Source organism: Botrytis sinoallii, assembly GCF_014898435.1.
Source record: "Botrytis sinoallii strain Bc 23 chromosome Unknown BSIN_014, whole genome shotgun sequence".
NCBI lineage: Eukaryota > Fungi > Ascomycota > Leotiomycetes > Helotiales > Sclerotiniaceae > Botrytis > Botrytis sinoallii.
The window spans coordinates 269711-291640 of record NW_024066041.1 but is presented as its reverse complement, the minus strand read 5'-3'; the positions used below and the strand labels follow the sequence as shown (position 1 = coordinate 291640).

The 21930-nt window shown below is 32.3% G+C and overlaps 3 protein-coding genes across 3 annotated transcripts; 1 reads left to right on the top strand and 2 right to left on the bottom strand.

Annotated features, from left to right (window-relative positions):
* The first annotated feature begins 516 nt into the window (after nucleotides 1-516).
* EAF02_007863 (uncharacterized protein) lies at nucleotides 517-2724 on the top strand. The gene is made up of 7 exons (XM_038903911.1): nucleotides 517-641; nucleotides 696-781; nucleotides 807-971; nucleotides 1021-1088; nucleotides 1138-1804; nucleotides 1884-2117; nucleotides 2189-2724. Exons 1-7 carry the CDS (start codon nucleotides 588-590, stop codon nucleotides 2478-2480), a joined length of 1566 nt encoding a protein of 521 aa, XP_038756192.1. The 5' UTR covers nucleotides 517-587; the 3' UTR covers nucleotides 2481-2724.
* A 627-nt stretch (nucleotides 2725-3351) lies between these two features.
* EAF02_007862 (uncharacterized protein) lies at nucleotides 3352-4533 on the bottom strand. Its single transcript, XM_038903910.1, has 2 exons — nucleotides 4122-4533; nucleotides 3352-4050 (listed from the first exon to the last, which is right to left on the bottom strand). The coding sequence occupies exons 1-2, from the start codon at nucleotides 4151-4153 to the stop codon at nucleotides 3633-3635; spliced, it is 450 nt and encodes a 149-aa protein (XP_038756191.1). The 5' UTR covers nucleotides 4154-4533; the 3' UTR covers nucleotides 3352-3632.
* A 1280-nt stretch (nucleotides 4534-5813) lies between these two features.
* On the bottom strand, nucleotides 5814-7210 carry EAF02_007861 (uncharacterized protein; the record flags this gene model as incomplete). Its single annotated transcript, XM_038903909.1, has 3 exons — nucleotides 5814-6443; nucleotides 6509-6768; nucleotides 6889-7210. The coding sequence occupies 3 exons, from the start codon at nucleotides 7208-7210 to the stop codon at nucleotides 5814-5816; spliced, it is 1212 nt and encodes a 403-aa protein (XP_038756190.1).
* Between the last annotated feature and the right edge of the window lie 14720 nt (nucleotides 7211-21930).

Here is a 21930-nt window from a genome sequence, read left to right as displayed (position 1 = left end):
GAAGATTTTAGGATCCTAGAAAACATTGACCAGCAAGTTCTGAAAGAGAAGGAATAGAACACGGGCTCGGGGCGTATTATCAATTTTGTGCTGAATTTGTGATATTCGTTTGTTTACAATGCATCGCCAGTGAATGCTGGAGGTTTATATTTACCCCACAAATTTGATGTCGGACAACAACTTACTTTCTGATTTGTCTCATTGCAAAACCCTACATGCACTAGGATCCAATGTTTGGAAGTCTTTTCACCTTTCTTGAGCGAGGAGTCAAAATATGTAAAGAATTGAAGAAATCATCGTATTTCTCACAATCTGTCAAAGATATGAGGTTGGCAGGCATGAGGATACATTTTCCTCCGATATAGGTCATGATTGTGGGAGATAAGCTTTGATTGAGCTCTCCGGGTTCCCACTCGGTTATGACAGTCGTGATGAAGACATTATCTACCTAGGTACCTAGATAACATAAGAAATTTCGTTCTCTTTTTTATGTTTAACTTTGCCCTCTTGTATACTCTCGGTATATAGGAAATGAGAAGAGTCAATTCCATTGACATAAGTTGAAAAGCCATCTGAAGGCATTCACAATGACTCCGAAGATCTCAGAATTTATCTCTGATGGATTCGAGGCTCTCAAATTGGTGAGTGTTGATGTCTCTAAGCTTTTTAGAAGACCTTTTGTTGACATAATATAGGTAGCTCAACTATCATGGAGACGCAATGTGAAAGCTTGGATTCAAGTCCCTTTTGGCATTGTTTTTGATTCTACTAGCATGCTTCGGTATCAATGCTCTTATAGGACTCAGTTCAGTCTCATTTCCTGCATCCGTGGCATGCTTGATTTTGCTATTCCTTATTTTGAATCTTATTGATCTGGTTATTGGTCACCAAAGAACGAGAGCTTTGGTCTCAATTATTGATATTCCAGCTGGATGGGCTCTTCGATATATCAATCTTTTTTTCACGCCCTCGTGAGTCATCATCTTTACATAAACGAGATCAGATGTTAAAGGTTGATAGTTTCGTCCTATTGCCCTTGAGTGATAGTATAACTGCTACAGAAGTAGGTAAGATTATAGGATTATTCCGTGAGTACAATGACGCTGTATTCAGCTTTCTATCACTGATTGTTTCAAGTTGTTGGGTTCTTGGTTATGTTCGCTGTCACAGCATGGCTGGTTCGCGGTCTGCAAGTTTTAGTAGGCTCTACCAAGCGTGCTATCACTGAAAGGGCAGAGGAAATGGGCGCCGAGAATGATGCTATTCCTCTCGCAGTGTCGAGTAATACCAACTTCACGTCAACCGATACAATTAGTCCTATACAAGAACAAGCGTCGGCTGTGGTTAGAGGTGCTAGAGATCCACGAGAGTCACCCGAGACAGAGAGCCCACCCCCAGAGACTATCTCTAGTACCACTCAAGTTCAACAAGAGCCATTACCACTCACACGAGCTCAAATATGGGCGGCATTCATTAACAGGAACTTAGATTTACTCACATATACCGTCATGTTCCTTTTCATAGGAATTCCAGTTTACTATGCTACCGGCTATGCAATGCCAGTACAACTTACTTTTAACGTCCTAGCTTACTTTGCAGCACAATCCCTCCCAGTCCGTTGGAAGCAATTTTTACACCCTGTTTTACTATCATCTGGCATCACTATCCTTGGTATATGGATCTTGGGACTTGTTAAAGGCAACAATCTAGATGAAATTTTAGGAGATTACAAAACCAATACCAAATACATCGCCTACTGGGATGGAGAAAGAAATCTCCCTCTACCCGGTGCTGGTGATATCTTGTGAGTACTCCCATCTCGCAACAATTCTTTGATTCCCACGAAATCCGGGAATCTCAGCTGACCACCTTCATCACTACAGTAATAGCGTTCTCGACGCCTCCATCGTCTCCCTCGCTCTCCCCATGTTTCAATACCGCCACGAATTAAAATTACACTTCATTCCCATCACAATCCCCAGTGTTGTTCTCGCTATTGCTTCACTATTCGGTTATCCCCCTCTCTGCTACTCTCTCGGCATATCCCCTCCAATCTCTCTTTCATTCTCTGTGCGTTCTTTAACTCTCGCCCTCGCTACCCCTGCCGCTACCAACCTGTAAGTACATTGCATTCTTTTCCAAGCTTCGAAATCCACCGAATAACAAACTAACCTCTTCCTCTCTCAAGCGGCGGGAATGCCAACGCAGCTGCCGCTCTTGCCATCATGTCCGGTATCCTTGGTGTTCTTATCGGTCAACGTCTTCTTACTTTCCTCAAAATCCGCCCTGATGATTACATAACCATCGGAGTCGCCATGGGTGGAAATGCAAGCGCAATAGCTACTGCATTATTATTAGTTAGTGATCCGAGAGCTGCAGCTTTAAGCAGTTTGAGTATGAGTCTTTTTGGGATTGTGACTCTGGCGTTGACTTCTGTGCCGCCGGTAGTAGAGATTATTAGGGGGTTGGTCGGGTTGTAGGAATCTCGAATCAAGATAAAGGGGAAGATACGTAGATGTTGATATTGTAGAGGCTAGAAAAGTGAAATGATGTATGGTTTAGATGTGAGGGGAAAGGATTCTTGAATAATATCATTGTAAGACGTACTGAGTATAAATAGACATGTTTAATATCACTCTCTCCGAATCTCCTCTGAATCCCCTTGAAATTCTCTCTTCCTCAATCTACTTCACTCTGTATCCCCTCCACTCCTCTATCTTTCCGTCGAACAAAATCTTTCAAGTAGCATCAGGTACATTTCATGAAAAGTCCAATACCATCACTTCTCCCCATCTCCCTCTCCCTCTCCCTCTCCCTCTCCCTCCTCCCCCAATCTCACAATCAAACTTCTCACACCTCTCACACCTCTCACACCTCTCACACCTCTCACACCTCTCAAACAACCACATAATACATACCAACTAAAGCTATCAAATCTCAATCTAACAATCAACCTTCCCCACCTATCCTTCCAATTCTCCATTCTCCATCTTCCATTTATAGGTATAGGAAAGGTATAGGAAAAGTATAGGAAAGGTATAGGAAAGGTATAGGAAAGGTATAGGAAAGATATAGGTATAAATATAGGTATAAATATAGGTATAGGTATAGGTATAGATATAGGTATAGGTATAGGTATAGGTATAGGAAAGGTATAGGTATGTAGTGTTTTCATATTGGCTACAATATACGAGGAAATACAGATACGACTGGCTATATATCTGTGCCATGTTGATTTATTCGATGTGTAATGTATTTTAATGAAAACTCAATGATGCGATATATCTCACGCTCACATATCGTAGTCGTGTTCTGAAAGTGGACTCAAGGGGAGTGTTAGTATTCGATATTGCGGATCACTAGATACTTGGTAGTGTGGATGTGTAGTTATGGAATTTGTATTTTGTTTAGGTGGGTAGGTAGGTAGTAAGAGCATTAGCTTTAATGCGATTTTCAATTAGGAGATGGATTATTCCAGGGAGTTAAGAAAAGGGTTGTCTATCAAATTGACTGGGAAGTGCGAGACCGTTTGAATGCAGACCTTCCTGCTTCTCTTCCTCTCAAACTCTCCACAACCAATTCATCTATACCCCTTTCCTCTCTTCTCCATTTCCCCTTCTAACTCTCACACCCTACAACTTCCCCTCAAGCACCATTTTCCCCCCCATAAATCCACACAAACCCATCAAGCCCATCTGGAACAACCAAAACCAAATACCCTTATACCTTCCCTTTCCACCCACACCTCCCTGACTATACCCCCTCATATAAACCCACCTGCTAATCGTCCACGCACCCCCCAACACGGCCGCCGACCTTGGAAACTCCAATCCAGCAACCAACATCGCCGCAACCGCTACCGAGTGATTCTCTGTGAAATTCGCATGTGCGCGCTGCGCGCAGTTGAATTGATGTGCTGCGGTGTCGGTACGGGAGGAGGGGGCATAGGCAGCTGGATAGTCGACTTTGGCGGCTTTGCGGTAGGAACCGGTGTTGATGCCGTGCCAGAAGTTAAGGACGAAGGTGGAGGTTGCGGCGAGGATTACGTAGCTGGGAGGGAGGTGTTAGTGGGATGGGAGAATGGAGGTGGGGGGTACAGGAAGGGGAAATTGTGTACATACCCGTAATCGGCATCGAGAGTGATGGTAACCATTTTTCTGGATTGATTGGGATCTTTTGAGATGTGTTGTTTCGTTTGGGAAATGTATCGAATTATAGAAATCGAGTTGTAGGTGTATAAATCCTCTTCAAAAAAGGCAAATCGAACGAATTGATTAGAGAAACTGTACTTTCCTCTTCTTGCTTTCCTCAACAAAAAACAGCAAGTCCCCTCACAATATAAACAACCCCAAACCACACCGCATCCACATCCACATCCACCCAAGCAAGCGTATTAGAAATCAAAAGATCGTAAAGTCCTTCTGTCTCCATCGAAACACAGACCTTCCGAACTCTAAACTATGAATGTGGAGAAGGAAAATCGTAGACCTCGGACATTGATCTCCTCCGCGCCCCGACCTTCGTGCCATGTATCTAAGCATCTTTGTCATCCGGCATCCATCAATCGGCGAGACACATCACATCTCACTCCGAATTCCGTTGTTGAGAATATATGTATTGGCAACTTATTAGAATGGGGAATTGCATATTATGCTTACCTACTCTACTCCATGTTGAACCAAACCACCGGGTATCAATTTCTTTCCTGCCCTTCCGGTTTCAAAACATCGTACAAGAAGTTTATCTATCAAATCAATATCAATGCAACCAACTCATTATACATTCATTCATACATACAAACCTACCTATAAACTCAACTTCTCATTATCAACATCTCAATCTCAATTCTCAATTCAATCCCCTTGCCCCCCTCTTCTCGTTTCCAAACAATATCCCCTATACCTCATCGTCTACCTACCCATTCATCGATTCCAATATTCTAAGCCTTTTCAAATATACTCAAGACTTTGCACCATTCTCTTTATATTGCAAGTTCATATATATTACAATGTCAAATATCAAACAATAATCAGTCCAACATTCACTCCCAAGTCTCTAACTCCGCAATTCAAAATCGACATCGACATCTTGATATACAGATAAACAGATAAACTAATAAACAAAGTTTACATATATTGCACTCTATACCACTCCCTCATCTCCTCTCATCTCCTATTCCTCCCTCCCTTGCCTTCCCTTCCCTTCCTCTCCTAATTCATTACAAAATAAAACCCTCTCATCTTATCTTTTCTATCCATCCATCCATCCATCCACTTCTTGAAGATCTAGAGATTACTGGGAGAGAAGAGGGTAGGTAGTCGGTAAGGAGGGGTAGGAAGGTGTGAGATATGTGATGAGAGATATGTGATTATTTAGCGTTTGGTAAGGGAGGTGTGAAGTATAAGAAACAAGATATAAGATATTGAGATTTATAAAAAGAGCTAGTTAGCGATAAGAAGTAGAAAGATATAGTATTAAATATAAAGTTCAAAGTATAATGTATTGAGATTAGATTCAGTAGGAAAATTTGGTTAGAACTTACCTAGGTATTAAAGAGGAGCTGGAAGGTGTGAGATGAGATATGAGATATAAGATATGGGGATTCAATGATTCAATAGAGATGGTTAATGTTCATCAGTGAATAGGAATGAATCTAGACTTGTATTTTTACACTGGTCAATAATATCAGTAGTAATTCATTGGGATTTATATTGAAACATCGCTCTGCACTGTAATGTGATTGTCATTATTCCCAGGCTATATATGATATACTCACCAATCAACAATCTATCATTCTCATTCTCATTTCCCCCTCAAACCCCATCATACCCATTCTTCCCCTTCACCACCCCAAACGCTCCACCCCCCTTCCCAAACATAGCCCTCAAATCCCTCGCCAACAACTCCGGCTTCTCATGCGCATAGAAGTGTCCTCCTCCCTCTTTCAAGTTATCACTCTCAAAAACCACATCCCCCAACTTTCTCCCCCACGCCTTCGGCAACACCACCAACTCCCTCGGATTAAACGTCAATCCCAATTTCACCCCCCCAATGTAAATACTCGAATCAGCCATCGTCAGTTTTCCTTCCCCAGGCTGCGTATGCATGACTTCATAGTAAATCCTATGAGCGGCTCCGGGGCCCGCGCGCGAAAATTGATAGATAGATATCCAGGTGAAGATTTGATCGTCGGTCCACGGATACGCATCCGTCCAATCGTGGAGTTTTTCGTAAATCCACGCGAGTAATGCGACAGGAGAATCGTGCAGTGCGTAGGCGAGTGTTTGCGGCTTGGTGGATTGTTCCGCAAAGTATCCGCGGCCTTCCTCTTCGAACCATTTGGTTCGAGCGAGTCCCTCCAGCTCGGCTTGTGAATAGGAAGGGGATGCCTCTTGGTCGGTGGGAGCTTTCCCTAGGATCATGTTGATATGGCTTGCTTTGCACTGTGTGATGTTAATATCTTTATAGACATGACGAATATACCCAGAATCCAAGACATAAAACTTACATGTTTAGGATACAATTTCCCAATAGCTCTCGTAACGAACATACCCCAATCACCACCCTGCGTAACATACTCATCATAACCCAATTGCAACATCAATTTGTGACAAGTTTCCGCATACTGAGCTATTGCGAATCCACGTTTCTTGACTCCTCCGCTAAATCCATAATTGGGAAGTGAAGGGGCAACAATATGAAATGCTGGACCTCCGGGTTGTTGAAGAAGTGGAAGAAGTTGGACAACTTCCAAGAATGATCCTGGCCCTGTTGATGCATTCACATTAGCATTCACTCATTTCTTCTCCCTTCTCCCTTCGAAACAATCTTCACCAATCCTCGTCCCCGCTCACCTAACAAAAAGAAAAGAAGAAAAGAATCACGCACATCCATGCACAAAGAGCAACGGCACCGCCCCCTTCACCTCACTCTTCTGCCATACAAAATGCACATCCAACTCGCCGAAGCCATCGACCTCGACGCCCGTTGTAAATTGCGCTCCCTCCAACTTCTTATTAAGTTTTTCCTCCGCAACTCTCCAATCCCATTGCTCCCACGCTTTCGCCAGCCGCTTTACGTCGGACAACGGAGCACCCATATCCCACTCTGCATTGTCGAGTTCGTCGGGGAATTCAGCGAGTGAAAGCTTAGTTTTGAGTGTGTCGATTTTGGCTTGGGGGACGGAGATTTGGAAGGGTTGGGGAGACATGGTGATGTGATTTGATGTGGTGGGATGAGATTTGAGGGATGTGATGGAGTTGTTTGATTGAGATGGGATGGAAGTATATCAGATAAGTTCCAAGCACGAAACGATAAAGCCGTAGGATAAAAAGTTCGATACTTATCACCAGGTAATCTAATTTCAGGCAATCGAATCGATATTAATTACAGAAGAAAGAGAAAGTCAACATCCGATAATCCCAAATATCTTACATACCCACGAGCTCGCACTTCGGAGCTACCTACCCGAGCTACCCTCCCGACTCTCCTACCCCGCATCAAACCCACCAAGGGTTCTACGGGATCAACAAACCAATCCACAACGGCGTCCACATCGGCTTTAATGCACGAATAAACGTCATACGAGATGAGTACCGCACAACTTCCACCAGCTCTTAAGGACCTCGGGATCCTAGGTATATTTTTGAGTCCGTAATTTTTATCCCGAAAAATAACTTATCCATAGGTATCCTTCAAAGCTCTTTTTGAGAGAGGATATACTTATATTTTAAGGTTTCGGGATTATATAGTCTTGCATATCTAGTATTATTGACTATCGTATTAGATAGATAGTTAATTACCTACCCTACCTACTTTATGAAAATAACTTCAAATCGTTCTTTTACACAAAGAAACAAACTACCTAACTTACTATATTTACCCAGACAATTTATCCCCCTCCTCCTTCTCCTTCAGATTCTAATCTTCAATCCTCGTTATCATCACTCAGTACATCATACCTCCTCCTCCTCCTCCTCCAGAAGAAGAAGAAGAAGAAGCCTCTCAAGTTTCAAAAAGCATTTACGAGGTTTCATAAAAAGATAAATCACCTTTCACTCAATCAGTACCTTAATTCCAATAAATCCCCAAATCCCCAATCCCAAAGATCCATAAATTCGCTCTTTTCCTGTATTACATGTCCGTACAACACACCTACCTATACATCGTACATCATATACATCGTACACATCCCCAATCCCCCTCTTTAAACCTCCCATTCCCATGCCCATTCCCACAACCCAAAAGCATCTATCTATCCATCTCCATCTCCAGGATCGGAAACTCGGAATGATATTTCCCGCAAAGAAGTGGATTCGAAACTCGAAACTCGAAACGCGGAACCCGGATCATATACCGGTATATTCGTCAGGATAGGAGGAAGAAGTGGACTCGAAACGTCACGGTTAGGTTGGCGTAGGGCTATCATAGACTACCCCGCAATTACTCATTACTACACAATATACGTATCGTACAAGTATGGTATTCTAGATAATTTCGCTGAAAAGGTAGATAGATAATAGTGGGCTGCTTGAAGGGCCGACTATTATAACATTAGCCCGGTTCAAAGAGTTTACAAAGTAGATTTATCTTTTCCCAAGTATATCTAATATCTCATAGCTACTCTTTACTCTTTACTCTCTACTATTCTTCTTACTAACAATCCATCGAAGCCCCTCCCCTCTCTTTCTACTCTCCAGCTTCGCTTGAATAATCATTCTTTCCTAATTAAGCCCCAGCTTAATACATACTAAACTACTCTATTATAAACAAATATTTTACTTTTAACCTCAACGATTAGCATACAATAATCGATATACAGCGAAATAACTAAAAGATATTAATATACCTATATAAATTAACTCGGTTTTGATATAGAATATAAATTTATAAGATAATGAATAATAACTAAGATACTTAAGTTTAATAAAATTTATAAAATAATTATATAAAGTAAATATTATTTTTAAAAAATAAATTATATCTTATTCTCAAATTACTTTCTACTTCGTATGTGAGATATCGAAATTTATTAAATAAATTTATCTATTAATTTCGTATAAAGTTTAATCTATTTAATACCTACTATAGAGTCTTATAATAATAGCTATCTATTATCTTTTTCTATTACTCAAAGCTTTCGAAAGAGAATATTAATAGTCATAATTACATTAACTTTCTATCTATCTGTTTTATAACAACAATAAAATATCCAGCCTGCTTAAATTTCTAAACTAAATCAGTGTCACGGATCGCACCCAATCGCAGCTGCGATCGCTTATGTGCGTATTTGCGTATATACACAATTATGTATACATAGCTAGTATATAGAAACGCTCTATAAGCATTTTGCTTCCAATTCTGTAGTTATAGATTCTAAGGATAAATTATATTCTGCTTTTGCAATTCTTTTAAGACAAAGTGTTATATTATTTACAATTCATTATACAATCACACGGCCATCTAGTAACCAATCAAATAATACCTTATAACTATAATATCTTTTTGAGTATATTAAGAACATTCGATATTACTTATAGGAAAAGAACTGATTCCAAATAAATCTATTTGATAGAAGATAACAAATCCCTAATATATAGAGTTACAAGTATTATTATTATATCCAATCTATTTACTTTAAAGGGATTCTATCACTTTCCCTCTTTTACTGATTAAGCATCCCTAATCAATAATAATCAATCTCAACAAAGCAATAGTTATAGTCTTTATAGTTCTAATGTAAATACTAATAAATATGGAAAAAGTAAACAGTTTGGAAACAACTCCTCGATTGAGGTATTAACTCTTAAGAATAGTATATCTATCACGGAGGTAATAGCTATATCTAATGGTCACTTTGATCAGGAGATAGGTATATAGAGTGATAATAAACTAGATTGACTTGAGGTGTGATCATAAGGATTATACCTGCTTTATATACTTTGATCAGGCGATGGAGTTGCCTAATTAGATATATAGGGTATATAAATAAGCTGAGTGAAATAGTTTTAGTAATTATAGGAATGAGTATTCCAAAGAAGTATTAGAATTAATATTGTAAGATTATACTATACAATGAATTCCGTAACATACCTCTCAGATCGCTTGGTGCTTTAATGGTTATATTGAGGGATCTGCATAGTAAATAAAGGAAAATTTTTTCTAGTTGTGAGTAGTGTAAACGTTGATAAACACCTTGTTCGAATAGTTGCTGTGATTTTATTTGTTAGGCAGGCTTATTTATCAGATAAAGGAGTGTAAGATATATAAAGTATATGATTTTTCAAAAAAAGAAAAGAATGAGTTGTATTGTTGATTAGAAAAGCCTATAAGAAAGTGATGATATTCAAATAAGAGAATTAATCCTTCGAATTGTTGTATATCAGGAGACTTAAGTTATTTTGATTGTTATATGGTTGAATGTTTGTATCAATTGATTCGATCGATCTGTATATACAATGCTTTATGGCGGAAATGGAATTGAGTGGAATTTGATGGATTTTAAGAGAATTTAGTGGATTGATATAATTATAAGAGAGAGATAGTTTCTTTTTCTTAGATTTATATTTGATAATTCCAATATATTCTTTTATTATACCTTTTCCTATTAGAGAGTCCCTGATTTCTATTGATTTTGTTAATCAATATATAATTACCTCTCTATATATCTTACCAAAAGGTGATATTCAATTTAGTGAATCTAATATTTAGCGTTCTTCTGATTAGTTATTATTTGTAGTTAAGGTTCGATTGCTTTTCAACAAATAGTTTTTATAAATAAAACTATTTTTTGATAAACATTATTAAGATCTTGATAATAGCTTTTTGAAGAAGGTTAAAGCTATTCGAAATTGTTGGGTTGATGCAAATAAAGGTTATATAGTAATAACTTCTGTGGATTATAATAATCCTTTTGTTAATAGCAAGGAAGAATATTATTTTTCTGATTTTTCTTTCGATAATGAGAATTCTTTATTGGAGTTATTTTCTTCTTCTTTTATCAATCCTATTTCTGCTTCTAGGTTAAATAAAAGCCGGATATCTATTTGCAAAGTTTGTAATGAATACAAATGGAAGGGTTTAAAGTATGATTTTAGAAATAAGAATACACAAAACACTATTTTCTATACAGAATGTATTTATTCTCTTTTCTTTAATTATTATAAGGAATATAATAAATGTTTTAAGCAGAGAAATATATCTTTTCTTTAATACTGGAAATACACTATATATACTTATATACCTTTTCCAGTATATTTAAAATCTTTAGATATTCAATTATTGAAGCTTTGCAATCCTGAATTTGTAATATTTCTTGAAAAAGTATATTCTAATTTTTTTTATCTTATTATAATTTGCTGATATATTTTTTAAAGGATTATCCCAAATCAGAAATCGGCTTATATTGTGATAATGGTTATATTAATAATAACTAAAGAGAATAGTGAGTTTATCAATCTTAACTCTCTCTTATCACTAATACAGATTATATTTTCTCCCCCTGCTCGATTATTGCAATTATCCATTCATCCTTTTTCCGTTATAAAATTATTACCTCCCTTTCCAATTAGAAAACAGAAATCCTCTCCTACTCCTTAATCTTTTGTAATAAAATATTCAAAGATTAATATGAGGGTTTCTGTAGCAAGTCCTAAAACTCAATCACAACCTACTTGTACTACTTCGAAGAGTAAAGAGAAGAAGGTTGAGTTTGATATGTATAATGATAGTGATCTTGATGATAAGTATAATATTATTGGTGAAGGGGATATGGTTGACTTTGATAACGAGCTTGTTAAAAAGAAATGGAAACTTGAATTGATATAGTTCGAGATTGAATTTGCTATAAAGAAGTATATTCTTGAAGGAAAATATATTGTTTGATCTTATTGATCCTGGTGCTCACGTCTTGTAGGTTTAGGAGGGATATAAAGTGATTGAACTTTTCTTGATAGATTCGTATGAATGTGATAGTAGCAGTTCCATCATATTTCACGAATTCTATGATTGGTAACGGTATGCATACATTGCTATTATTGAGATTAAACTTCTTTACAATCTTCTCAATATAGATATTATATACTAACCAAAATTTTCCCATTTTCCGATTGCGAATAATCCGGATACCCAAAAACCATTTTGTATCGTCTAAATCTCTCAATTTATAGACTACCTTAATATTAGAAATGATATTATTAATTATTAATACATACTTGTGATAATATATAATCTATATATCATCCACAAAGAATAATATCAAAACAATCTGATCTAGATTTGTGAAAAAACAGGGTTCCTCCTTGTATTGGTTTAAATCTAGATTCTTTAGTGTTTTGCTAAAATCCTTGAATTATAATGTAAAGGAATTTCGGAGATTATATAATATACAATTAAGAATTATGCACTTATTTAGTTCCTTGAATTCATTTGGTAAATAGTAAACTACAAATACACCTAATAGATCCCTATAAGTATTAATAAATGTATTAATGATATCAAATTGCTTTATTTCCAGATTGTATTTTGTTATCAGCATCATTACAATCCTAAATAATCTTTTGGCAAGTATTGCGGTGTAGATTGATTTGATTATATCTTTAGCTTGAAGATTATTATGAATAACCAGTCTAGTTTGACATTATGTTAAGAATCTCTGTTTATTGTATTTGTATATAAATATCTATTACAATAGTATAAAGGTAATTAGTATATCTTATATATTGATTTCATACTATGTTTTATAATCCTTTAGATTATTGATTTTAATCTTATACTCGTATTTAAATTATTTCCCTAAGAAATAATCCTTGAGTTGATGGTAATACTGAGATGATTTGGGTAATCCTAATAAATACAAGTTGGGTAGCTCCTCTAAGGCTTTATTTTCAGGTGTTTTAGGAAAGCTAGGTTTTATTTATATAACAAAAGCGATTATATTGTATATAATAACAAATAAGTATTCTTTTCCCTATATATCCATATTTGAATAGCTAGACCAAAATGTTGAATGGAAATCTTTAATACAGAAATTATTTTCGAGCAATAAGTTTGCAATAAAAGTGCTTATAAGTGTATAATCACTTATTGATAGATTATTTTACAATCTCTTTTATTATCAAATTTGATAATAATAATCTGTAGATATATTAATATCAGGAGTTGTATTATCAAAATCAAAGAATTGATATTCAGATAAATTGAGAGTTAAACAAGGAATTTCGATTCTCATAATCCTTTATCTTTTGGATTCTTAATCAGGAAAAATGAAAGTTGATCTTCCTTGAATTAATCGATTATATATATCGAAAGAAATAATCTTTCCGATAATATTACTTCCTCTACAATATAGGCATCCATAGTATTAGTAAAATAAATATCTGGATTGTTTTTGTATTTTCTATATATAACTTGAATAGCATTATCAGTATGCTTATAATCTATACTTTCTGATTGATTATTATAATTACTTAATAATATCAAAGTAAAACTTGTAAATTTTTGTATCTGATCAATAATAGTTTATTCTTGAATTCAATCTTCTACCTCTAAAGCCTTTTCAAAATATAGAACCTTATGTGTACTATTACTTTCAGTATTTATGTGTAAACTCCTATTTTCTAGAAATACCCCCAAATCCTACTTGTTTTAAGGTGTATCTGAAGTACACATGGTGATATCAATAGAACTAGTAGTAGTGTATATCGAAATCATTATATCATTACCTTAATCAATAACAGTATCATTAATATCGATTATTTATTGAATATCGAAAACTAATACAAATTGCTATAGTTCTTAATTCATATATATATCAATGATTTTATCTGTTTAATCTATTTTGTATATTCTTTTCTTAAAGAAAATAACATTTCAAGTAACGATAACCCGCTTGAGCTTGAATATCCAGATACAATAAATTAAAGAATCTAGTATATATCCGATGAGATATTCAATATTTGCTTTAAAGTTAGTTTTGTAAATTCTCTTATTTATACCTAATTCTCTTTTCTTATCCAAAAGATATGCTCTATATTTATATCGATATATTCTACTTCAGTTTAAATGGAGATTAACAATTAAGTGATCCACAACCACTAAAGCAAATAATCATAGATATTTATAAAATCAAGTATTCAGCATTTCATTTAGGAATTTAAACAATCAAGCTTTAAGAGAATTAATATTATATAAATAAATAGCAGCTTGTATTGCTTTAATTCATAAAAGATTAGATATGTCTATAGAGATTTGTATTTTGATTTATTTGATAATTATCTTTTATCCTGCTCATTTTGATTCTTTATTTGATTTGTATATATTTAATAAAAATAACTCAAGTTTAATATCTTCGGTTTTGATTCAATTTTCGAATATAGTATTTTCCATAATATTAATAATTGAAATATTGTTATTCTACTTAATATAGATTATTGATAAACTATACTTTCTGAGTATCCAAACAAGAAAATTCTGGATTGTATTAAATACTTTAAAATGAGTCTTTTGGTATAATAGAAAGCTAAAGATCTTTTCACTAAATATATCCTTAATTACTAAAAGCCAGAATGCTTTAGTATATATATATGGAAAATCAAATAAATCCTATTGAATTTTATAGAAAGGATGTAGTAATCAGGATTTACTAGAAGCTTGTAATATTATTTGCTTAGTATATATATATAAGTAATCAATATACTTAATCCTAAAAAATCCTTTTATCTTTATATTCCTTGTTAAGAAAACAAAATATTTAAATACTTCTTTATTCAAATATTCTAATTGTTTATATTAGAGTTCTATAAAATCCTTTTGAGATTTAAATAGATCCCTTGATTAGCGAAATAGTTGTTTGATATTAGTATTAATTGTAGAATATATTAAAAGATTTAGATTTATAGATATTATATTTAAATTGATTAAGTAAAAGGAAAATAATTTGTATTTTAGGAATAAGAGATTATCTTTATAAATATAATAAGCGATAATATAACTATTCTCAAAATTGCTTTTTCATAATATAGAATCCATTCCTAAAAACCATATTCCTATATCTAAAAGCTTTGTTTCTAAAATAATATTGATATGAAATTCAAGAATATATATAATATTTAAGAGAACTAGATCACTTTTTAAATCTTAAGATCTTTAAAGGATATTCTTGATTGTATGAGTGTCTTATCCAACAATCTGAATTTTTATTGTTTCTATCTTAATATAATCTGATGTTGATAAAAGTATATATTTATATTCATCAAGAAGATTGATATTGTTAACAAGATATATAACACTATTATTATTAAATATAATATTATCAAAAAGTTAATAAAGTAAATCAAAAGTAATAGTATAAATTTTATGACTTATAAAGCTTTGGATAAAATAAGCAACTATTCTTGATCTAGGGTTTTTTAAATTATATAATTGAAAGGTATTACTTTTTGAATTGATCTATTCTTTCTACTTTCAGACTTTATATATATTCGACCATCGATCTTTTTTAATCCTTTTTTGTATATTATTGTATTCCTTTTTTATCAATAAAATTAAATTTCAAAATCGCATTTTCTAGTAAGTATAAACTCAATTAATTAATATATTTTGAGATAGTAACTATTATCTGCCTTTTTATTCTTCTAATCAGATTCCAACTTACAAAAGCATTTATATCAACTAGTTATCTTTTTGGGATCTTCTCTTCAAGTATTATCTTACTTTCCTTATAGATTATTAAGATTATACTTAAGTTTAGAATTGATTATTGAGAATATATCCTTGTTCTTAAATACTAGAGAATCCTGATAAACTAAACTATCAAAAATATCTTCGAATTACTTTAAAAAGTAATTGAGAATTCCAAGTTGATTATTGGTCTTAATCTAAATGAATATGGTACTTATTCAAGTAGAAAGCATATATACTTTTACAGCCTATAGAAAGTTAATGATTACTAAGTCATCCTTTATTTCGATATAATATGATTTTGCGGTAGTATAAGCTTTAGTCTATTCGTTATACTATTTAATCAAATCAGTTCGATTTATGATTACTTGCTGAAAAACATTTCGATATTTTTGAGTAATAGCAGATTTTTGTTATTATGATAATAGGTGTGAGCTTATTCTATAATTTTTGAATAATTGTTTTGAATAATAAAGCTTTTCCATTATTATTATTAAGAGTAAGTTTTATAAAATAGGATGAATCTACTATTTCCGTAATCTATTTATAAATATCCTAATACAATTTATATATAATATTATACTTATTCTTCTGATAGTAGTACTCTCTTTAAAGTACAAAGTGTTCTATTAAGATATCTTGAAAGATATTTGCTTTAGGTTTTACAGACTTAAGTATTAACTCTTTAGAGAATTATAATAAAATTATTTTAATATTTTCTTCTGAATCCTTTTGTTGAAATTGTTTATAAGTATTAAGATCAGCAAGGTACTTTGTATTATTATTCAAATTATATTTTCTTATGAGATTGATAATTATAATAAGCTCAAATAAGTCCTTGATAAGTTAGTTTTCTTTATCAATGGGGATCAACTAATAAAAAGTTTTTCTATCTTTCGAGAATTCTTTGGAAATGATTAAAGTAATCGGAATGGTCTTGGAATCAGATGGTTTGATATCCTTTCAGATATCTTTCGATATATAGAAGTATTATAGATTTAGGAACCATTTTAATCAATATCTATAGGTAACGAATCTAATAACTTCTAAGGAATTGAATTTAGATATAACAAGTTTGTAAAAATAAATAGGAGAGAGTATATATAAATCAAAGTAATCAAAAGATGTATATAAATAATGAGGGCGTAATATAAATGCTAACCAAACTTATAACTATCACGGAGATAATAGCTATATCTAATAATCACTTTAATTAGGAGATAGGTATATAAAGTAATAATAAACTAAATTGACTTGAGGTGTGATTATAAGGATTATATTTACTTTATATACCCTGATCAGGCGATGAATCGCCTAATTAGGTATATAGGGTATATAAATGAGCTAAGTGAAATAGTTTTAGTAATCATGAGAATAAGTACTCCGGAGGAGTACTAGGATTAATACCGTAGGGTTACACTATACAGTGAATTCCGTAACAATATCGATATATACTTTCCTATTATAAAAAGAATAAATACTAACCCTTAAAGATTTTAAGGATTTGTAAAACGAAATTACAAGATTCAAAGACGAATTGTTATAGTATAGTTTTAGTATCACTCACTTATTTCAATTTCCAAGATATTGATAACAATATTATACAGATTCCTTTACGAATCGCAAAATCCAGATTCCTGATATTCCAGTCGATTTTATTGAGAGGGTATCTCCTATTACTGGAAAAAGAAAGACAAGAAAAACCCTTATTTATAAAATCAATCTTACAACAATCCCTTTCGAATATCGATAGTAGACTTTTCTCAAATCCAATGTTTTATTAAGCAATCTCTAAATTTATTGAATATCCTATTCTCGTTTACCTACCACTATAATAAAGCATTTATATATTCCGAAATCTATCAATCTTTTATTTAAACTCAAAAATGATATGAAGCCAAAAGCAAGCCTCTGCTAGCTATTAGTTATTAAACGATTCGAATTTTATGAAAATTCGCTTATCTCGGAAGTACAACAACAATCTTATATAGTAGATCAGATGAAAGGAGAAATACAAAAATATATATTCTTGTTGTATACTCAAGTCCCCTGCTTAACAGGATAGCAATTAATTGATTAGCTTGTAATTATTTATAAGAACCCGGCTGAAGCCGATTATATATAACACTGAGTATAAATATTGGGTTTATACCTAATAATACTCAACAGAGAAACTTTCTAATATAGTTATTATCGGTTAGGACTATTAATTATACAAACAGAAAATCATCAATCGATAACCCTTTTCTATAATTTGGAAAAGAAAAATATTCGATTTCCTTTAATAAGCTATTAGTTTTATATTAATAAATACTATACTATTGAAAATCTGACTATTAAGTTTAAGAAAGATACAAAACTCGAAAGTGGTATACTTCAAGAATGTAATTGTTATAAAAAATTAAAGAGATACCTTTTGAAAAGCTATCTAGTAATACTGATGCATTGACTATCTCTAAAAGCACTCTCTGCTTATCAGATAATTCGAATCTATTTACTCAATTTTATATTCAATATCCTTCTTGCATTCCTACTAGTTATATAAAACCTTCAAGCCAAATAATACTCTATCTCTAGAAAACAATTTCAATTGTAATACTACCACCTCTGCATCGAGAGTAAATTGCAATTTCATGCTATGTATAGATAATATAAATACTATAGCCGAGATCCAAGAGATTGGAAAAAACAAAGAGTTTTATAATATAAAAGAGAATGCCGAGAAGAATGTAAACCAAGAAATACAAGTGAAAGCTATCGAATCTATTTGCATTGTTAAAGATTAATGTTTAAATTAATATATTTAGGTAAAAGTTCTTTTCTAAGTATAATCCAGGATATGAGATTCCTCGATTTAATAAAACTAATGGGAGATGATTCTATAAATCTATTATATATATTTTCGAAAAAACGGATATTCATATAATACTCAATCTCTTATAGATTCCGGAACAAATAGCTTCGCTTTTATTGATAAGATATTCCTTTTATTATTATTTCCTATATTTAAACTCCACTTTATATTACTCAACCATTAATTAAAGTCAAAAACTATAATGATATACAAAATAAAGCTATTACTCATTTTATATTTCTTAATTTCACATTGATACTCAATAATAGTTTTATTTGTTATTTCTTATTACCAATTTAGATTTATATAATATAATCCTAGATTACAAATAATTAGCAAAAACCTGAGTTAAAGTTAATTGTTTTAATCAATACCTCGAATAGCTTTTCGAGTATCCTCCTATTATTTCCTTATCAAAAATATACTTTTAATCAGAGATAATCTTTAACAATCCAGAATCAATTATTTGAAATAAAAAATACTGACAATCAGAACACTTGATTGGAAGAGATATATTATTGACTTAATAATAGATAATCAATTATAACATCGATTAGACCTGAAATACTTATTATCCTTTTCCAAGAAACTAATATAGTAATCTCAAATACAACCGAAGCTCAGGTTCCAGTCAATCTGAAAAAGAAACCTATTCTCAATCAAATCTCTATTCAATCTATTACAAATCCCTCCCACTTTATATCTCCAATATATTCAATATCTATATATTCAAGTCAATTCAATTTCAATTTACCTACAAGAGAAATAAGAATCATAAGATCTTTATAATCATATGTATAGAAATTGATAATATCATCTCGATTTATAAATCTAATTAAGATAACAATTATCGAATTTCAATTATAGTTGTTGTTTTAAATAGTTTTAAACCAGAAATTATTACTGCTTTCAATTACATTATTACAGATGTTGAAACAGAACCTCCGATCCCCAAAGTTTACTAGCAATATCATTAAGTATTCTCTAAGCACAAGTCTGATATCCTATCTCTCTCCCAATTATACAATTACAAGATTATATTTGAAAAAAAAGGTGAAAAAAGCTTTCAAATACAATCCCCTATATAAAATATCGCTCGAACAGCTTAAAATTGTTAAAGATATATTATAGAAAACCTTGCCAAAAGATTTATAAAACTCAGTCAAATACTGTTCGCAACACCGATTCTCTTTATAAAAAAGCCGAATGAAAGCTTAAAATTCTATATAAACTTCCAACTACTCAATTTTTTAACATACAAAAACAATACTCTCTACCTCTCATTAACAAAATACTCACACAACTCACTAATATAAAGATATATACCAAATTAGATATTCGACAAGCATTCCATCACATCCGTATAGATTCAGCTTCCAAAGAATACACTATCTTCTACACTCAATATAATTTCTACAAATACAAAGTTTATCTTTTGGATTAACAAACAGCCCTGTGATTTATTAATAATATATAAACAATATTCTATTTGATTATTTAGATAACTTTTATATTACTTATCTCAATAATATTCTTATATATTCTAAAAAACAAAAATGAATATAAGAAATATATCAAGTATATTCTCGAATGACTTGAGTCTATTAATCTTCAGACAGATCTCAAAAAGTATGAATTCAATATCTGTTATGGTACGGGTAAAGACTTATATTGTATCATAAGGGTAGAAGAGCTATGGGAGAGTGAAGCCCTACTTATAGGAAGTAGGGTGTGCTAGTATTCTGTGTTTGAGGTATGAAGGCAATTATAGATTATATAGTTGGCATTGTAATAGTATCCTTTGCTTAAGGCGATTGGTTTATAATCGTAATACCAATTAACCTTCTAGAATACAAAATAATATTAAAATACTCTAATTTCTATTATTGGATTAAAATGAACTTTCTTAGAAATAGTAATCAATTGACAAAGCTTTTTAGATCTACCTTGATCTCGATTCGAAAATGTATTTGATATAAATACTAGCGGAGGATTAGGAATAATAGGTCTTTTGAAATCCACCCAAGTAGGCGGTTCTGGTTTATCTAGATTTGCTAAGTGAAAAGCGATAATCATATCTTTCTGACCGCGAAGGTTTTCGACAGATTGCTAGGATACTGGGTAATATTTTTATTTGATCTGATAGTGAAATCCGTTTTCATTATAATAGTCGAATAGTTTATCGAATTCTTATTGCTTGGTTTCTTTATTCATTTCATTATTTCTTTTTAGAATATATTCTTAGTTCTAATGGGATTCAGTATTGTTGATCGTTTCTTGACCAGCTAATCCAAATAAGCAATAAAGTGGTTGGAGTAATGAATTATGAAATACTAAAAAGATCTTGAAACTAATAAGAAGCTGAAGTAAACAGACTTGTTTGTAAATTTTGATAATTTTATAAGGGCTATTCTATTTGTTATTGTTTTTCTTCATTAATTGATTAGTCTTCATATTCTTAATACTAATCTATATTCTATTACTCTTTTTATATAGAAAAGCATTAGTACAAGTCTTATTAGTGTAATCTTCATATTTCTGAATAGACTGAATGGCTAGAGCTTTCAATTTTATTAGAATAATATCAAATCGATTTGTGATTTCATTGACTTTTAGGAATTTGTACCTACATTAATATAACAAATTTAAGGGAATAGGTAAGAAGGGCTTAATACCAAAATATAAATAAAATTATAGTTAGCGAAAAATAAGGATATATCAATAGTTTCCAAGATTATATTATTAAGTACAAATTCTATAAGTAAAAGTTAATTGTATCAATTGTTTTTAATGAAAGTTTATAAAAGCTTGAAGGTATTATTTTATTATAGTATTTATTCTTTCTATTTATTCATTAAACTTAGAATAAAATAAAAAGAATTATTTCAAAGTAATCAATAAATGCTCGAATAGATATTTCCAAAATTCTGATACAAATTGCAAATCTCTATTGGATATAATATTATCGAATGAGTTATATAAATAGTAGACTTTCTTAATAAACCAATCGGCAAGTTTTTCTACAAAAAGTCCTACGACTAGAATGAAATAATGTATTTTTGTTAGGCGGTAAACGATTGTAATGATATATTAATATTTCTTATTATAGCATTTACTAATTAATAGTAGTGTGATATAGTTAATAGAGATATCGGATTAGGGGCGAAATAATACAAATAGAGATTCTAGGAATCTGGGTATAGCAAGGTGGGAGGCTTTGATTCGAAAATAGAGTTGATAGACTTGTACATAAGTTTCGATTTCTCTTGATATATTGAACCACCAGTATATATAGGAAACAAAATCAATAATCTTAACTCGGCCAGGGTGCCCAATAGATCCGGTGGAGTACATTCGATATATAATCTAGATACGGAGTTTAGCAAAAGAAAAGACGA

Excerpts from the sequence above, each read along its gene's own strand:
- EAF02_007863 (XM_038903911.1), top strand. The coding sequence starts at position 588 with ATGACTCCGAAGATCTCAGAATTTATCTCTGATGGATTCGAGGCTCTC. Across the intron at positions 1,089-1,137 it reads TAAGATTATAGGATTATTCC|TTGTTGGGTTCTTGGTTATG; the intron begins GTGAGTACAATG and ends GATTGTTTCAAG. Across the intron at positions 1,805-1,883 it reads CCCGGTGCTGGTGATATCTT|TAATAGCGTTCTCGACGCCT; the intron begins GTGAGTACTCCC and ends TCATCACTACAG.
- EAF02_007862 (XM_038903910.1), bottom strand. The coding sequence starts at position 4,153 with ATGGTTACCATCACTCTCGATGCCGATTACGG. Across the intron at positions 4,051-4,121 it reads ACTCTCGATGCCGATTACGG|CTACGTAATCCTCGCCGCAA; the intron begins GTATGTACACAA and ends CCTCCCTCCCAG.